Here is a 20,714-nt window from a genome sequence, read left to right as displayed (position 1 = left end):
AACATAATGGTTAGACAATGGACTTTAGGCCGTGCTCACATAACTGTGTATGATGAGAGAAACTCCTGAGAGTTTATCTCATCACACACAGTTGTGTGAGCACAGCCAAGGTCTCTGCTGCTTCACACTGCATTGCAATACTTACCAAAAGCATTTCGGACCCGAGTCGGGGCGTTGTCTCAGCCATCCCACATCTCTTTGGCCACCTCATTCCATAGGCGCCCGATCGTCACGTTGTCCGAGTGCTGTGGAACCCGGGTGTCCCACAACGGGACTCGCTCCTGGACCAGGGAGATGAGGAGGTCATTTTCTATGAGGTCTTCATCCTGTTTTGGAACCTAAAAATTAAATAAAGACATTAATGTTGGATCCAATAACATAAGGAAAAGAAAGAAAACAGAGGCTGAGAAATGGCATGAATAAGGAAAGTCAAGATACAAAAGGATTCCAGAAGAAAAATGTAAAGAAATAGGAATGTAAAGAAAGGAAGATTCAAGAATACTAAAGTGAGGATACAGTAAACTGTTAGCCTTGTATACGTACACGCTGCCGCCTTGCCACCCGAACGTGACTCCGCTGCTCCTGCCCAGTCTCTGCCGCAGTAGAAGAAGTGCTCTAAAAAAATGAAAAACAAAAAATTGTCATACATGTAGATGTGACAGTGAATACTTACCAATCTGTGGAGGTGAGTACTCACTTCAGTGACATGTTCTACTTCAGAAGGCCCAGGACGTTGCATCAGGACATCAGAAGAAGAAGACATTCTGATGCATGCAGAAAGAAAAAAATGGCAATAATTAGGACATGTAGAGACAGAAAATAAAAAATAAAGGCATTGGATAGGATATACTCACACTGTTCAGTGTCTTGTTTTCCTCCAAGGATGTAGCCTGCGTCTCGTCTGCTTCAGTGCCTGCTGAGTAGTGACCTGCAAATGTCCACTCCCTCCCTTTATCACCTTGTAAGTGGGGGGTGGCTTATTAGTGTCTAGACATGTTTTTCTCTTGTGGAACGCATGCGTTCACGAACGCAAGCAAACGCATGTGCTTGTAAGTCATGCGTTCATATACACTCACCGGCCACTTTATTAGGTACACCATGCTAGTAACGGGTTGGACCCCCTTTTGCCTTCAGAACTGCCTCAATTCTTCGTGGCATAGATTCAACAAGGTGCTGGAAGCATTCCTCAGAGATTTTGGTCCATATTGACATGATGGCATCACACAGTTGCCGCAGATTTGTCGGCTGCACATCCCAAAGATGCTCCATACAAGGCAGGATGGATCCATGCTTTCATGTTGTTTACGCCAAATTCTGACCCTACCATCCGAATGTCGCAGCAGAAATCGAGACTCATCAGACCAAGCAACGTTTTTCCAATCTTCTACTGTCCAATTTCGATGAGCTTGTACAAATTGTAGCCTCAGTTTCCTGTTCTTAGCTGAAAGGAGTGGTACCCAGTGTGGTCTTCTGCTGCTGTAGCCCATCTGCCTCAAAGTTCGACGCACTGTGCGTTCAGAGATGCTCTTAGGCCTACCTTGGTTGTAACGGGTGGCGATTTGAGTCACTGTTGCCTTTCTATCAGCTCGAACCAGTCTGCCCATTCTCCTCTGACCTCTGGCATCAACAAGGCATTTCCGCCCACAGAACTGCCGCTCACTGGATTTTTTTTCTTTTTCGGACCATTCTCTGTAAACCCTAGAGATGGTTGTGCGTGAAAATCCCAGTAGATCAGCAGTTTCTGAAATACTCAGACCAGCCCTTCTGGCACCAACAACCATGCCACGTTCAAAGGCACTCAAATCACCTTTCTTCCCCATACTGATGCTCGGTTTGAACTGCAGGAGATTGTCTTGACCATGTCTACATGCCTAAATGCACTGAGTTGCCGCCATGTGATTGGCTGATTAGAAATTAAGTGTTAACAAGAAGTTGGACAGGTGTACCTAATAAAGTGGCCGGTGAGTGTAGACAGCAATGCGTTTTTTTTGGCGCATTCCTTACGCAATCGAGCGCATACGTTTCCAGGCGGCAAATTGACGCCTCTAAAAATTACTACATGTTGCATTTCCGCGACTAACCGCAGACGACGAAACGACACATGCGTCGTCAAACGCGGCAAAACGCGAACGATCGCAGACGCATGCGTCCCTAATGTTAAATATAGGAATACACAACGCATGCGGATATTTGCAGAAGAAATGCTGCTGACACAACCGCAAATGTGAAACTGGCCTTAAGCATTGTAATTATTATTCCAGACAGTAATATGATGAATAACTGCTGTAATGAAGATGAGAGTAGAAATCTGCAAATTATAGATAATTATTACAGATTCAATTGATATCTCACATGTAAAGCGCCATGGAATAAATGGCGCTATAATAATAAATAATAATAATAATATCAGAACGACAGATTGAAGAGGTGATAGAGGCATAGATGCCAGCTACTCCACATCACTAGACAGCGATTTGGTGTAGCTGCCATCTGTACTGCTGCATTTGAAATACAATTACAATCAACATTAGTGTTGAGCGATACCATCCAATACTTGAAAGTATCGGTATCGGATAGTATCGGCCGATACCCGAAAAGTATCGGATATCGCCGATACCGATACCCGATACCAATACAAGTCAATGGGACACCAAGTATTGGAAGGTATCCTGATGGTTCCCAGGGTCTGAAGGAGAGGAAACTGGGATCCATATTAATGTGTAAAATAAAGAATTAAAATAAAAAATATTGATATACTCACCTCACCGGAGGCCCCTGCACCTCACCGCTGTTAACCGGCAGCCTTCTTTGCTTAAAATGAGCGCGTTTAGGGCCTTCCATGACGTCATGGCTTCTGATTGGTTGCGTGCCGCTCATGTGACCGCCACGCGACCAATCACAAGCCGTGATGTCATTCTCAGGTCCTAAATTCCTAGAATTAGGAATTTAGGACCTGAGAATGACGTCACGGCTTGTGATTGGTCGCGTGGCGGTCACATGGGCGGCACACGACCAATCAGAAGCCGTGACGTCATGGAAGGTGCTGAACGCGCTCATTTTAAGCAAAGCAGGCTGCCGGTTACTACCAGGGCGCGTCAGAGGGTGAGTATATCCATATTTTTTATTTTAATTCTTTATTTTTTACATGGATATGGATCCCAGGGCCTGAAGGAGAGTTTCCTCTCCTTCAGACCCTGGGAACCATACTCTGGGATCTTCCGATTCCGATTCCCGATACCACAAAAGTATCGGATCTCGGTATCGGAATTCCGATACCGCAAGTATCAGCCGATACCCGATACTTGCGGTATCGGAATGCTCAACACTAATCAACATTCTTAATGCACTTAAAAGCACAGACAAGACAACACAATAGTTTCACAGAAAAAAAAAATCTGAAATCAATGTCAGATGATGTGCTTACTTGTTACAAGATACTGTATTAAGGTTTTAATTTTTTTATGCAGTCCTTTTAGCAAAGGGAGAATAATTGTTTTTTTTTTTTTTTTTTTATACAAAAGAAAATTCCTTAAAATCCAGGCATATAATTACAAATGTATACCTCACAAAGTGTGTGTCACAATCAATTTAGTACATTTGTTCTACTAGTCAAATATTACATCCATATATGCCACATCAATAGAGCGCCATGTAGCAGGTGCTGGCTTTTTGAACTTTCTAATTTTGTCATTTTTGAGAAAGGGGCTGAATTTTGTTGAAAAACATCAATAAAGAATTGTACAAAATGTATACATTTAACTGTGCATTTCTGATTGGGTACACTTTTTTACCAGTCCAATTTTGGAACCATACATGCCACACGTCTACTGCAGCCACATTTTGCTTTCTGGGCATATAAGAGTTGAATAGTTGGGGTTGAAAAGATTGTAGAAAGTTCATTCTAGTGTTGTGTAAAATGTATGCTGAAAGAAAAAGTGGCAATAGCAATAGACAGGGTAGTGTAAAATATAAAAAAAAATACCACAGGTAATAATGTAGGCACCCTTAGCAGTAACAGAAACGTCACCACCACCATGGTCTCCAGCCTTGGGGAAGTGTTAGGTTACGTTCACATTTGCGTTGTGCGCCGCAGCGTCGGCGACGCAACGCACAACGCAAACAAAAACGCAGCAAAACGCATGCACAACGCTGCGTTTTGTGACGCATGCGTCCTTTTTTTGGTTGATTTTGGACGCAGCAAAAATGCAACTTGCTGCGTCCTCTGCGCCCGGATGCGTGCGCCGCAGTGACGCATGCGTCGCAAAACGCAAGTGCAACGCATGTCCATGCGCCCCCATGTTAAATATAGGGGCGCATGACGCATGCGGCGACGCTGCGGCGCCCGACGCTGCGGCGCAGACCGCAAATGTGAACGTAGACTTACTACGAAATGCAAGCCACCATTGCCCTCTTTTGGCTCCAGCCAATATATTCGTGGGGAATTATCATATGACGTTATGAAACATCAGTCACCTGAAGTCACATCAGGATGATGTTATCTCTAATAGAGACACTATCAGTTTTAGATATCAGTTTACCACTGCAGCCAAACAATGGAGACCGGGGCAAAGGCAGAGACTCATAGCTGGAATATAGAATTGTAGTGACATTGTCTATTTGAACTATACAATGTGCTTTGTTTTAATGGTATATTTTTCTCTCACTCTAGAGGGACAGTTCATACCACAATGATGAGTGCTGCTTCTCCAGAAATTTATGTTTCCATAATTAGGGTCTGAGATGAGCAAGGTAAAAAAAAATGATTTGTATAAATAAATGTAAATTAATTCATTTTTCTATTTTTAGCATGAGATATAGATGCATAAAATGGTGTCCAACAGATTGCAATGGACCACATCAATACCAGTGTCAGACTGGAGCACCTTGGGTCCACCAGAGAAAATCATTCTTGGGGCCCACTATGTGCTACATAGAAATAAATTGAAGACCACCAATGGTGTGGTAAAACACACTAATATCAGCGTATAATATAAGGTAGTACACGTCTTAATTACGGTATGTAGCAGGGGTTGGGGTAGAATATAAACAATAGAATATATAGTAGAATATAAAGTAGCCCCCTCATATAGTATAATGCAGCCCCCTCATAGAATATAATGTAGCCCCCTCATATGGTCAATGCAGCCCCCCACAGAATATAATGTAGCCCCCTCATAGGGTATAATGCAACCCACACCATAGAATATAATGCAGCCTCCCTCATATAGTATAATGTAGCCCGCTCACATATTATAATGTAGCCCCTTCAGAGTATAATGCAGCCCCCCACAGAATATAATGTAGCCCCCTCACAGGGTATAATGCGGTCCCCCTCATAGGATATAATGCTGCCTCCCTCATAGGGTATAATGCAGCCCCCTCATAGGGTATAATGCTGCCCCCTCATAGGGTATAATGCTGCCCCCTCATATGGTATAATACAGCCCCCCTCATAGGGTATCATGCAGCCCCCTCACCCCTCATAGGGTATAATGCAGCCCCATCATAGGGTGCTGCCCCCTCATAGGGTATAATGCACCCCCCTCATAGGGTATAATGCTACCACCTCAGAGGGTATAATGCACCCCCTCATAGGGTATAATGCTGCCCCCTCATAGGGTATAATGCACCCCTCTTATAGGGTATAATGATGCCCCCTCATAGGGTATAATACTACCCCCCTCATAGGGTATAATGCTGCCCCCTCATAGTTTGTAATGTAACCAGGACTCACTGATATATATAATATATAAAGGTGAATGTGTGTGTGTGTGTGTGTGTGTGTGTGTGTGTGTGTGTGTGTGTGTGTGTGTGTGTGTGTGTGTGTATGTCTGGGATTGGCATCTGCACCGTCGCAGCTACAGCGACAAAATTTTGCAGTCACACATCTGGACCCCGAGAGCGTCATAGGCTATGTTGTGAGGCGGAATTTTAACCCCACGCTTTCCAATTCACCAAACAATTTTGCCCCTATCTACATAATGGGGAAAAAGTGAAAGGAAAAGTGTTGGAGGCAAATTGACAGCTGCCAGATGTGGACAAGGGGGACTTAAAGAATGAGAGCGGTGGCGCCAAAGAGTATATACCATACAGTTGCTAAGGTGGGGCCCCGACATGGGATACTCACCACACACTGGGATATGAACACACACACACAAAATGAGCCACACACTACCACGTGCTTGAACACATATATCACCCTCAGCACACATGTCACCACACATACACCAACCTCGCCACATAAAAGTCGTAACACAAAAGTCGCCACTCAAAACTCACCACGCACAAAATTTGCCACATGTAAAACTCGCCACATGCAAAACTAGGCTCACGCAAAACTAGCCACACGTGCAAAACTCACCTCATGGAAAACTCGCCACACACAAAACTTGCACACGCGGAAAAATTGCCACATGCACAAAAGTTACAACACATGCCAAAGTTGCCTCACACAAAACTTGCACATACTCAAAACGCACCACTCATAAAACTCGCCACACGCAAAACTCGCCATGCACAAAACTTGCTGCACACAACTTGCTACACTAACCTGTCACATGCAACTCGATACACAAAAAGTTGCTACACGCATGTCGCCACACAATACTCATCTCACAAAAGTCGCTACATGCATGTCGCCACACGCAACTCAACACACACAACTTGACACATGAAACTCGCCCTAAAACACGCACAAGTCTGGTATAATCCTTCAAAAATAAAAATCTGATTACTAAGCAGACAAACTACAAGAGCACAAATGTACCATATAGGAAATATGGCAGCTGTTAGTCACATGACCTGTCTATTATGTGTATGTGTGACCTAATATATACTGCCAGGGGGAGGGCTTCCTGTTGGCTGGGGATTTATCAGGCTGCCAATTTAGCTTACAAATACTGAGGTAAAAATACTGACCAAATAACGTGTGAACGAGGTCTAATACAGGAGGAGATGACATACAGGTATATAATATATACAGGGGAGATGACACACAGGTATATACTATATACAGGAGCAGATGACTTACAGGTATATACTATATACAGGAGATGACATACACATATATACTATATACAGGAGGAGATGACATACAGGTATATACTATATAAAAGAGGAGATGATACATAGGTATATAGAGGAGGAGATGACATACAGCAGGTATCTATATATATAATTGTCTAAGGGTTTTTCTGTCTGTCTGTCTGTCTGTCTGTCCTGGAAATCCCGCATCTCTGATTGGTCGAGGCCGCGAGGCCTCGACCAATCAGCGACGGGCACAGCATGGCGACGATGATGTCATAATGGAAATCCCGCGTCTCTGATTGGTCGAGGCCGCCAGGCCTCGACCAATCAGCGACGGGCACAGTATTGACGTAGATGTCATAATGGTTTCCATGGCGACGATGATGTCATAAAGGTTGCCTCGACCAATCAGCGACGGGCACAGTCTGCCGCGAATCACATACTACGGGGACATGCATATTCTAGAATACCCGATGCTTTAGAATCGGGCCACAGTCTAGTATACTATATACAGGGGAGATGACATACAGGTATCTATATATATAATTGTCTAAGGGTTTTTCCGTCTGTCTGTCTGTCTTTCTGTCTGTCTGTCCTGGAAATCCCGCGTCTCTAATTGGTAATAATAATAAGGTTGCCTCGACCAATCAGCGACGGGCACAGTCTGCCGCGAATTCAGGAATCATCATTGTCCATATACTACGGACACATGCATATTCTAGAATACCCGATGCGTTAGAATCTGGCCACAATCTAGTATACTATATACAGGAGATGACATACAGGTATATACTATATATAGGATGAGATGACATACAGGTATATACTATATACAGAAGAGATGACATACAGGTATATGCTATATACAGGAGGAGGTAACAAATAGGTACATACTATATACAGGAGGAGATGACATACAGGTACATACTATATACAGGGGAGATGACACACAGGTATATACTATATACAGAAGAGATGACATACAGGTATATACTATATACAGGAGGAGATGACACATAGGTATATTCAATATATAGGAGATTACATACAGCAGGTATATACTATTTACAGGGGAGATGACATACAGGTATAAACTATATACAGGGGAGATGACATACAGGTATATACTATATACAGGAGATGACATACAGGTATTATACTATACATAAGGGAGATGACATACAAGTATATACTGAGGGGAAAATGAGAGGTGTGAGGTGAAAATGAGAGGTGTGAGGTGAAAATGAAAAGGTGTGAGTGCAAAATGAGAGGAGTGAAGGAAAATAGTGGAGTGATCAGAAAATGACAGATGTGAGGTCGAAATGACAAGTGCTAGGGGGGAATAAGAGGAGTGAGGGGGGAATGAAAGGAGTGAGGGGGAAAATAAGAGGAGTGAGGAGAAAATGAGAGGTGTGAGGGAGAAAATGAGAGATGTGAGGGTGAAAATGAAAGATGTGAGGGGGAAAATGAGAGGCGTGATGGGAAAATAAGAGAAGTGAGGTGCTATAACTAACCACAGATGTTTACTATGCCCAGGCAACGCCGGGCTCTTTATATATATATATATATATATATATATATATATATATATATATATATATATATATATATATATATATAATATAACGCTGGGAGCGTCACTCTGTCCGAAGCCTCTATAGACTGCGCAAGCGCAAGCGCCGGCGCAGTCTGGACCGCACAGAGCGACGCTCCCAGGAGATCGCGGTATGCGTAAGCGCTGAACGCACACCGCGATCTCCACCGGACAAGCAGGGACGAGCCAGGAGGCGGAGGGTGAGTATACTTACCTGACCCGTTCCACCGACGCGCTTCCGGGCCGTGACTGTCCCCCTGCTCCCGGAATCGGCGCCTGCGCAGTCCGCGCTTTCCGGCGCCATTTTCTTGAAGACACATTGCAGTGTCTTCAAGAAAATGGCGCCGGAAAGCGCGGACTGCGCAGGCGCCGACTCCGGGAGCAGGACCAAGAAAATGGCCGCACCCAGCACAGCCGCCGCGCCCAGCACAGCCACGCACAGCCGCCGCACCCAGCACAGCCGACCATAGCCGCCCACAGCCACGCACAGGCGCCCACAGCCACGCACAGCCGCCGCACCCAGCACAGCTGCCCACAGCCACGCACAGCCACCCATAGCCACGCACAGCCGCCGCACCCAGCACAGCCGCCCACAGCCACGCACAGCCGCCGCACCCAGCACAGCCGACCACAGCCGCCGCACCCAGCACAGCCGCCCACAGCCACGCACAGCCGCCCACAGCCACGCACAGCCGCACCCAGCACAGCCGACCACAGCCACGCACAGCCGCCGCACCCAGCACAGCCGCCCACAGCCACGTACAGCCACCCATAGCCACACACAGCCGCCGCACCCAGCACAGCCGCCGCACCCAGCACAGCCGCCCACAGCCACGCACAGCCCACAGCCACGCACAGCCGCCGCACCCAGCACAGCCACCCACAGCCGCCGCACCCAGCACAGCCGCCACACCCAGCACATCCGCCGCACCCAGCACAGCCATGCACAGCCGCCACAGCCACGCACAGCCGCCTACAGCCACGCACAGCCTCCCACAGCCACGCACAGCCGCCCACAGCCACGGACAGCCGCCGCACCCAGCACAGCCGCCGCACCCAGCACAGCCGCCCACAGCCACGCACAGCCGCCCACAGCCACGCACAGCCGCCGCACCCAGCACAGCCGACCACAGCCACGCACAGCCGCCGCACCCAGCACAGCCGCCCACAGCCACGCACAGCCGCCGCACCCAGCACAGCCACGCACAGCCCACAGCCACGCACAGCCGCCGCACCCAGCACAGCCACCCACAGCCGCCGCACCCAGCACAGCCGCCGCACCCAGCACATCCGCCGCACCCAGCACAGCCATGCACAGCCACCTACAGCCACGCACAGCCGCCTACAGCCACGCACAGCCGCCCACAGCCACGGACAGCCGCCGCACCCAGCACAGCCGCCCACAGCCACGCACAGCCGCCGCACCCAGCACAGCCGCCCACAGCCACGCACAGCCGCCGCACCCAGCACAGCCGACCACAGCCGCCGCACCCAGCACAGCCGCCCACAGCCACGCACAGCCGCCCACAGCCACGCACAGCCGCACCCAGCACAGCCGACCACAGCCACGCACAGCCGCCGCACCCAGCACAGCCGCCCACAGCCACGTACAGCCACCCATAGCCACGCACAGCCGCCGCACCCAGCACAGCCGCCGCACCCAGCACAGCCGCCCACAGCCACGCACAGCCCACAGCCACGCACAGCCGCCGCACCCAGCACAGCCACCCACAGCCGCCGCACCCAGCACAGCCGCCGCACCCAGCACATCCGCCGCACCCAGCACAGCCATGCACAGCCGCCACAGCCACGCACAGCCGCCTACAGCCACGCACAGCCTCCCACAGCCACGCACAGACGCCCACAGCCACGGACAGCCGCCGCACCCAGCACAGCCGCCCACAGCCACGCACAGCCGCCCACAGCCACGCACAGCCGCCGCACCCAGCACAGCCACGCACAGCCGCCCACAGCCGCCGCACCCAGCACAGCCGCCCACAGCCACGCACAACCGCTGCACCCAGCACAGCCACCCACAGCCGCCGCACCCAGCACAGCCGCCGCACCCAGCACATCCGCCGCACCCAGCACAGCCGCCGCACCCAGCACAGCCACGCACAGCCGCCACAGCCATGCACAGCCTCCGCACCCAGCACAGCCGCCTACAGCCACGGACAGCCGCCGCACCCAGCACAGCCACCGCACCCAGCACAGCCGCCGCACCCAGCACAGCCGCCCACAGCCACGCACAGCCGCCGCACCCAGCACAGCCTCCCACAGCCACGCACAGCCGCCTACAGCCACGCACAGCCGCTGCACCCAGCACAGCCGCTGCACCCAGCACAGCCACCGCACCCAGCACAGCCGTCCACAGCTGCCGCACCCAGCACAGCCGCCCGCACCCAGCACAGCCACGTCACATACAGCCGCCCGCACTCAGCACAGCCACATACAGCCGCCCGCACTCAGCACAGCCGCCCGCACTCAGCACAGCCGCCCGCACTGATGGGGGCGCAGGATGGAGCAGCACGTGATAGGATGGGGGCGCAGGATGGGAGCACATGACAGGATGGGGATGAGGATGGAGCAGCACATGACACGGTGGAGCAGCACATGACAGGATGGGGGCGCAGTATGGAGCAGCACATGACACGGTGGAGCAGCACATGACAGGATGGGGATGCAGGATGGAGCAGCACATGACACGGTGGAGCAGCACATGACAGGATGGGGGCGCAGGATGGAGCAGCACATGACACGGTGGAGCAGCACATGACAGGATGGGGGCGCAGGATGGAGCAGCATATGACAGGATAGGAGCAGCACATACCAGGATGGAGACCATATTCCAATATAAATGCTCGCCACCCGGGCGTAGAACGGGTTCAATAGCTAGTATATATATATATATATATATATATATATATATATATATATATATATATATATATATATATATATATATAGTTATGCTCAAAAGTTTACATACCCCAGCAGAATTTTTGCTTTCTTGGCCTTTTTGTCAGAGAATATGAATGATTAACACCAAAACTTTTTCTCCACTCAGGGTTAGTGGTGGGGTGAAGCCATTTATTGTCAAACTACTGTGTTTTCTCTTTTTAAATCATAATGACAACCCAAAACATCCAAATGACCCTGATCAAAAGTTCACATACCCTGGTGATTTTGGCCTGATAACATGCACAGAAGTTGACACAAATGGGTTTGAATGGCTACTAAAGGTAACATACTCACCTGTCACCTGTTTCCTTGTAAAAGCTGACTGAGTTTCTGTGACAGACTCTTGCATCTTTCATTCAGCTACTGATGTTTCAGGATTGTGAGTTATGGGGAAAGCAAAAGAGTTGCAGATGATGTTCAGAGTGTACATTAATGTGAAAAAAAATTAACCTTTTTGAATTTACCAAATGGCTGCAAAGAAACAAAGAGTGAAAAATTTAAAGGGGTCTGAATACTTTCCGTACCCACTTTAAGAGCAGTAAAAAGCATATGGCCCAATAGAATTTAAATATGTAATAACAAAAGATAATAATCCTTGAAGAATACAGATAATAAAGTATGGAGACAACAATAGTGTCCCCCAAACACTGTAAGATACCCAAACAGTGAATTCCTAGACAGTAGCATCTATACGCACGGTATAATGACTCTGCTGTACCCCCCTTCCCTCAACCTCCCCAGCAAAATATGGTGTCCCTATCACAGTATGTGGTAATCCTCACTCAGCCCTCCATACAGTATAATGACCACAGAAAAGTGATTCATATAGTATAATTGGCCCCACATAGTCTTCCATACAGTATTATGGGGCCTGCATTGCTTTCCGGACAGTATAATAGCTCCACATAGTGCCCAATACAGTATAATGGCCCCAAAAGTGGTCCAAACAGTATAATGGCCTCACATAGTGCTCTATACAGGATAATGGACCCACATAGTGTTCTACACAGGATAATGGGCCCATATAGTTCTCCATCCAATTTATACACATAGTGCTGCATGAGTATACATATTAGTCCATCAGACCTTGACTAGGTCACACTCCATACATAATATGCATAAACAAAAACCCAGATCAAATCTGATAAAAAAGGAGTGTCTGTATTCATATGCAGAAGAGACGTACAGTTTATTAAATTACAACACAGAGAGAAAAAATTGGTTAAAAGATGCCTCGTGTCAACATGGAGATGCAGGGGACAACACGTATATTGGACATACTGTAACATCCTTTTTAGAGATTTAAGTAATCAGATGATAATGGTACAAAGGTATATAAAAATCATCATTCATCCTGTAGGTAGACAAAATTCTGTTTGCCAGCAGAAGGTTAGTATAATCAGAACAGAAAATGCACAATGCTGTAAAAGCTGTCTAGCAAGAAACCTTTTAGCCGCAAAAAAATCAGAGAAGTGTCAGGCCACAGGATCATGCATAATAATGTCCACCATTGTGAATAACTAGGGGTAAACTAAAGTCACACATAGTGATGTGGTGTCTAAGCTGCACAAAAGACTACACCTATTGAAAAAGTTAGAATAGTTAAACCCAGTATCACAAAGAGAAACATAGGTATAGACTATAGATAGAGCAGTTAATGCATCTGACTTTTTTTTACCTGTGAATGAGCAAGTGCCAGATGACAGCATTTTTTTAATTATATTTTAGCCCTTCCTATTTAGTGTACAGTATATGAATTAAAATACTGATCACAGTCTTCTCCTGTCTATAGTGCTGTTCCAGTTCTCTTCTGCATCAGGTGATTGCAGTACAAACTAGTGTCTTCTGTGTGGACCATAAGTCACTTCTTCAATGCAAGTCTGATGAGACACATCAAGCCTCTCATAGGCTTACAATGAAATAGCAACTTCTTGTCCACAAAGAAGTTGCTGTAAGTGCCTGCTAGTCAGAACTGTCGTCACGTGGTGAAGAAGAGGACAGGGACCACATTACAAACAGGAGAAGATAGCTACAAGTAAGCATTTTAAAGGGAACCTGTCAGCCCCAAAATCGAAGATGAGCTAAGCCCACCAGCATCAGGGGCTTATCTACAGCATTCTGTAATGCTGTAGATAAGCCCTCGATGTATCCTGAAAGATGAGAAAAAGAGGTTAGATTATACTCACCCAGGGGCGGTCCCAGTACGATGGGCGTCGCAGTCCGGTCCGGGGCCTTCCATCTTCTTACGATGATGTCCTCTTCTTGTCTTCACGCTGAGGCTCCGGCGCAGGCGTACTTTGTCTGCCCTGTTGAGGGCAGAGCAAACTACTGAAGTGCGCAGGCGCTGGGCCTCTCTGACCTTTCCCGGCGCCTGCGCACTGCAGTAGTTCCGCAGCGTGAATACAAGAAGAGGACATCATCGTAAGAAGATGGGAGGCCCCGGACCGGCCCGCGATGCCCATCGCACCAGAACCAGACCGGGAACGCTCCTGGGTGAGTATAATCTAACCTATTTTTCTCATCTTTCAGGATACATCGGGGGCTTATCTACAGCATTACAGAATGGTGTAGATAAGCCCCTGATGCTGGTGGGCTTAGCTCACCTTCGATTTTGGGGGTGACAGGTTCCCTTTAATACATGCAATATGCACATAATAACTATGGCTAAGTGGGTAATATTTAAAAAAAAATCATACGAGTGCTACATGGCCCACAGAATGGATCAGGAAGCCAGATTGAAGTGTACCACATCAGGACAGGAACTTTAATCCTTCATGGCATAGGGGGAATGCAAGTAGTCAGTGAGCACTTGACACCACAACAGGAAAACTCCAGGGTTAAAACCTTTGGGGCCAGTAAACTTGCATCGTTAATGGCCATCTACAGTAGTGTTCAAAATAACAGCAGTGTGTTCAAAAACATGAGTTAATCACAGAATCAATTTTTATTTCCACGCATTGGGAACATTGCACACTGTTTTCTAATTCTAAACAAGAAGAAAAATGTATATAATTTACAAAAAATAACAAAAAATGGACATTGAACTGTTATCAAAAATAGCAGTGTCTGCTTTTGTCTTTACAAAACTCACAATATGTACTATTTTTTATGAATATACCATTCCTGTGAATCACTAACCTAATATTTAGTTGAATGCCTAAAGTGTTTTAGAACTGCTTCACATCTATGTTGCTTAAAATCAACCAACTACATCCCACAATTTTTTGGCATTTGTTGGCTTTGCCACAGAAGAGACATTTTTAATGTCACACCACAAGTGTCCTATCGGATTAAGGTCTGGGGATTGGGCTGGCCACTCCATAACCTCAATTTTGTTGGACTGGAACCATGATTTTGCTTGTTTTCTGGTGTGTATAGGGTCATTGTCTTGTTGGAACACCCATTTCAATGGTATATTTTCTTCAGCGTAAGGCAACATGACCTCTTAGAGTATTTTAATATATGCAGATTGGTCTATGATCCCTGGTATGCGGTAAATAGGTCTGGCTTCTTCAGGTTGCTACTTTCCCTGAAGAAGTCGCATTTAGTATGGCAATACGCGTGGGTGTTCATCCCACACTTCCTTTCCTCTTAGCTACCATGGCTTTCTTTAGGACTTGAGTATTCCCACATCTTTTGGTCTGAGTATTTGGGCTTTTCTCTTTTTCTCACTATAAGAAAAAGTTTGGTAACATTCTTATTTATTTCTAATGCTGTGTGAACCTTGTTACCTTGGATACAACTTGGTACATTTTCAGTACTTTGTTAGTTATTCGGTTCACCCATGTGTTACTGTCTATGTATTCTCATACAGGACCGTTTTCTCTGCAGTATGTGACTGCTGCCTTTTTGACTACACGGTACTGTGAATAAGTATGGTCTGTAATATGATAATTTGACCATGCCATATTTTTAGTAATATATTGTTGTTACCCAATTGATTTTCTTTGCAAGCCATATTATATTTATCTCTATGCTTTGAGGGGATGTTTTGTGGGACGTCACTGCCTCTACATTAAGGCATGACTAGCATATGTACCCTTGGTGGTTTTTAAATGCTTTTAACATTGCTGTTGTTGTGTCCTGTTTAATTGTTCACTTTTTGGATCTGTTAATAAAGAATATGTCTTTCATTTGTTGAGGGTGTTCCCATTCTTGTGGGCATGTTCTTTCCCTCTCTATTTCATAGCATTTCTTGTATGCCTATGGAGAACCCCGAAAATATTGCCTAGTGGTGCCCTCCAATCCTTTTCTATTTATGCGGTAAATAGGTCCAGCACCATAGTAAGAGAAACATGACCATATCAGTTTGGGGGTCGTCTGATGAACTGTCTGTGGCCATTGGACCCAAAAAGAACAATTTTGCTTTCATCAGTCCACAAAATGTTTCTCCATTTCGCTTTACGCCAGGTGATGTGTTCTTTGGAACATTGTATCCACTTCAGTACGTCTTCTTTTTTTTACAGCGGGACTTTGCAGGGACTTCTTGCTAAGAGATTAGCTTCACACAGGTGTCTTCTTTTTCCAAAGATTTTATTTGGATTTTAAAATAACAGGCAAGAAAAGGGAATAAGGGCGGGATATGACGGTGGGGGGGAGGGGAGGAGGGGGGGAAGAAAAAGGGGTAATAAGGGGGAGGGGAAAAAGAAGGGAGGGGCATAGGGAAAAATAGCAATGCAACAATATAACAACAGTGATATACACTTATAGGGTACATAATGTCCAGGTCATAAGGTTTAAACGAAACAACTGCGAACCAACGCATAGACAAATAAACAAACGAGAGATTGCAAGCCAATTAAGGCCAATCATATGTGAGCAAATATTTAACAAGGATTGAACCGTTAGATAGTGCACGGAATATAAAAATAAATGGTATTGCACCTAGAATTTGGTGGTGAGGGAATTAAGTAATGGGGGACGGAAAGGCCTTGTCCCATTTGTTCCACTTTTTGTAAAATCTTGCAAACTGATTGCTAATCAAAGCAAATTTCAGTTCATGTGATCTGTGTTGCTGGACTAGGTGTAGGATAGCCTCTGGATTTGGGAGTATTTTGTTTTTCCAGTGGAAAGTGATGAGATTTTTTGCTACAAGGCAAAGATGAATAAAAATGGGTTGGAGTGCCAAGTCTAGTTCGTCCAGGTTAAGGGAAAGAAGGGCCATTTGAGGGGTGAGGGTTAAAGTTTTGTTAGAGAGTTTATTGAGAGTGGCAGAAATCCAAGACCAGACTATTTTGACTCTAGTAAAACAACTTGGCACACACGTGATCAGATGCTAGTGTAGTTTAATAAAGAGAGTACATACAGACGTTTCGGTCATAGACCTTCTTCAATGTACAATGTACCTTCAATGTACCTCTCTCAGAGAGATTGTCTGGTAAGCTGATTTTGGGGGAATAAACCACTTGGAACATCTGGTAATGGTAATTATAGTCTGTGCGTTAATCAAGTTAACCTGACCGGACGCGGTGTCCACCGCTTGTCCTGAGTGTTTGACACTCAGGACAAGCGGTGGACACCGCGTCCGGTCAGGAGAACCTTAGTGCCTGATTAACGCACAGACTATAATTACCATTACCAGATGTTCCAAGGGGTTTATTCCCCCAAAATCAGCTTACCAGACAATCTCTCTGAGAGAGGTACATTGAAGAAGGTCTATGACCGAAACGTCTGTATGTACTCTCTTTATTAAACTACACTAGCATCTGATCACCTGTGTGCCAAGTTGTTTTACAAGATTATATGGTTTGGGCACCTACTTGCGCACCACCCCCAATAGTAGTGCCTACGGCTATCTTTCATATTTTGACTCTAGGACATTCCCAAAGCATATGTAATAGGTCTCCCTTGAAGCCGCAGTCTCTCTAGCAAAGGGGTGAGGATGAGTTTGAAGGACCGAAGTGTGCTAATTTTGCCGGAGTAAGGAACCAATTACTAATAGTTTTAAAGTATGTTTCTTGAAGTGGGAATGAGATTGTGGAGTTGTATGTTTTGGAGAGAGCTTCTTCCCATTGCTCAGGAGAAAAGGTGGATTTTAGGTTTTTTTTCCCAGGTGATCATATAAGGGCTTTTTGACAAACTATCATCGTTGTTGAAAGAGTCATAGAGAAAACCATGACTCCAGAAGATTTTATGGTGAGGATTGAGTAAGACTTTTATTGAGGAGTGGGTAAAGTTCATTTTTGAATTGAGAAAAGCGAGGACATTATCTTTTAAGAAGATGAATTCTAAGAAAAAGGAGTGAGGGACGTTAAAGTTTTTCCTCAGAGATGAAAAGTCTAAGAAATTGGAGCCGTTGTGGATATCTCCCAGTTTTGTGATTTTAAATTCAGGCCAAATAGTAGGGAGGGTTACATTAGAGAGACTAAAAATAAGAGTAAGGGGTATGTTTTTAAGAATGGAGAATTTGTGTGGCCGTCTGCTTGGTTTGGAGATTTTACGCCAAGCTTGGGCAATGGCCAGGAATAGAGGGTGAGCGTTGAAGTTAGGAAGATGGTTTGAGATTGCTTGAGTGATGATATTACTTAACTGTTTGCCATTATTTAAAAATAATTCCAAGTCAAACCAGGCCGGAGGTTCGCGTTGGGAAATCCAATGGACACTTTGTTTAATCAGAAGGGTTTGATAATTGGCAATAATGTTGGGAAGGCCCATCCCACCATTCCCTTTCTTCCTGTATAATGATGAGGAAGAAGTCCTAGCTTTTTTTCCTCCCCACAAGAAGGTTTTGAACAAGGTTTGGATATTTGTTTGGAGTATGACCGGGATGGGCAGAGGGAGGCATCGGAGAACATATAGGATTTTTGGAAGGATATGTGTTTTGAGGATATAATTTTTTCCCCACCAAGAGAGATTTTTTTCTTTAAAGATTAAGCAGTCTTTGCTTATTGAGTCTGTCAAATTTCTCAGATTTATCTTCACCATAAGGTGGAGATTGTTAGAGAGTAATACCTAGGTAAGGAATCTCTCTGTTGCACCAGTTAAGGGATGTTTTATCCTTTATTGCATCCGTTTGTTTAGTGTCAATATTAAGGGGAAGGATGTTCGATTTTGACTGGTTGATTTTGTAGTTAGACAAATCTGAGAACTCGTCCAGCTCACTAAAAACCTCAGATGAAGAGTTTTGGGGGTCAGTTAAAGTCAAGATGATATCATCTGCGAATAGGCTTATTTTACACACAGGTGTCTTCTAACTGTCACAATACTCACAGGTAACTTGAGACTCTTTGATCATCCTGGAGCTGATCATTGGCTGAGCCTTTGCCATTCTGGCTCTTCTTTCATCCATTCGAATGGTAGTCTTCCGTTTTCTTCCACATCTCTCTGGTTTGGCTTTCCATTTTATAGCATTGGAGATCATTTTAGCTGAACAGCCTATCATTGTCTGCACGTCTTTATACGTTTTACCTTCTCCAATCAACTTTTTAATCAAAGTACGCTGTTCTTCTGAACAATGTCTCAAACAATCCATATTTCTCATGCTTTCAAGAAGAAATGCATGTACAACATATCCTGACTTCACCCTTAAATAAGGGCCACCTGATTCACACCTGTTTCTTCACAGAATGATTGACCTCACTTATTGATCTCCACACTGATATTATTTTGAACACAACCCCTTTCAATTAATTATTCTAATACACAGACTCAAAAACATGCAGATCATGAATGTGGAGTCTGTTTTCTTAGAATCTACTGCGCCAACTGGTAAATTCTTTGTAGTAATATAATTTATTCCAAAAACAGTGATTAATTTGGTTAGTCATATTGGACTCTATTATTTTTAACACTACTGTACATTCTCTAATCCATGAAAATCAGTTGCACAGTCAAGGACTAGTAAATCACTATTTGGAGAGCAATTACAGGACTTTTATTGAAATGTACAGTAATCTTTTACAAGTAAATTCTTGATCTTGTTCATACTTCCACCCGAGTGTTATCCAAACGGATGTCAAGACTTTTATTCACCCATGTCGCACACCATCTAATTTGGTGTCTCTCATCTCCTTATCACAAAATAAAATAAAAGGAGAACACGTCCTCCCAATGGTGAAACTCCGTGGAGATATACAATCGCAAGAAAGTTGTTCTTATACTCAAAGAAAGCACGCTTGTTACAATGCACATAAAAACCTTGGGACAAGGTCATCTCCTTGACTCAGGCTATGTGCCCATGATCAGGAACTGTCAGCATTTTGGATGCAGCACATGTTCGCTGCGTCAAAAGCGCTGCCGTCTATGGAACGCAGGTGAATCCGCATGTGTTCATTGAACCGGGTGGATTCACCCTGTCCAATACATTCTATGGGTGAAATTTCTCTAGCGTCTCAGCAAGAGAAATTGGCATGCTGCAGTATGGAGAGACGCGCTACATGTCCGTCTCCGCAGATGATTCATGGGCATCACTGGACACACAGTAGTCATGGGATTTCTTGAAATCCCATCCACTATGCTGTAACATCTGGATGCTGCGCACTGGACACACAACTACGCAGTGTTTACTGATTGCCGGAACGTACCCTCAGAGTTTTGCTATTATGGCATCTTCTCAGGGCTTAATCTATGGTCTGCTTCTAGAAGCAAGCAGCAGAATTATGATCAAATATACATTTTTTAATCCTGATTTATGGCTTTTTTTTGCAGGTAGATGAAAAGGTGATACACCTCCTTAGGAAGAACTATGATGAGTGGATTTATTATACCTTTAATTAATTTTCTAGTACTTCTTTAATCAAATAGGCCTTGGTATACAAAGATGGCTACAAGAGTTTTAATCATAATTGCAATGTTACATATTGTAATTATTGTCTGTTATTTGTAGCAATTTATGCAGCATGTTACACTTAAAATAAACCAGTCTTTTTATATTCTTCTGTTTGAAGTTTTATTGTAAAACTACTATATTAAGAAGCATATTTCACCAAAACCTACTGAATATAAACACTGAAAGACTCACCTCCAGCATAGTATGTTAAACTGCCATGATCTTAAACTATCTTGAAAATTGTTTTCTGGGAAAAAAAAACTTTTTGCAAAACTTAGTGACGCAATCTACTTTCACTAAAAGAGGCACATGGCCAAATGGACACATGCAAGAGGGTAGGAAGGGTGATCTATAGAGTACCACCAC

The 20,714-nt window shown here is 45.2% G+C and overlaps 1 protein-coding gene across 2 annotated transcripts in view; it reads left to right on the top strand.

The window, feature by feature from the left end:
- Positions 1-20,448, top strand: part of LOC143787440 (N-acylethanolamine-hydrolyzing acid amidase-like) — a 169,747-nt gene extending 149,299 nt beyond the window's left edge. For both annotated transcript variants that reach the window (XM_077276176.1, XM_077276166.1), the window contains 2 exons: positions 4,670-4,749; positions 20,228-20,448. In XM_077276176.1, the coding sequence (XP_077132291.1) occupies positions 4,670-4,739 (70 nt within the window). In that variant the 3' untranslated portion in view covers positions 4,740-4,749; positions 20,228-20,448. The remainder of the gene's footprint in view (positions 1-4,669; positions 4,750-20,227) is intronic.
- The last annotated feature ends 266 nt before the right edge of the window (positions 20,449-20,714 follow it).

Source organism: Ranitomeya variabilis, chromosome 1, assembly GCF_051348905.1.
Source record: "Ranitomeya variabilis isolate aRanVar5 chromosome 1, aRanVar5.hap1, whole genome shotgun sequence".
NCBI lineage: Eukaryota > Metazoa > Chordata > Amphibia > Anura > Dendrobatidae > Ranitomeya > Ranitomeya variabilis.
The sequence above is the reverse complement of the archived record's forward strand: the minus strand, read 5'-3'. Positions and strand labels throughout refer to the sequence as shown.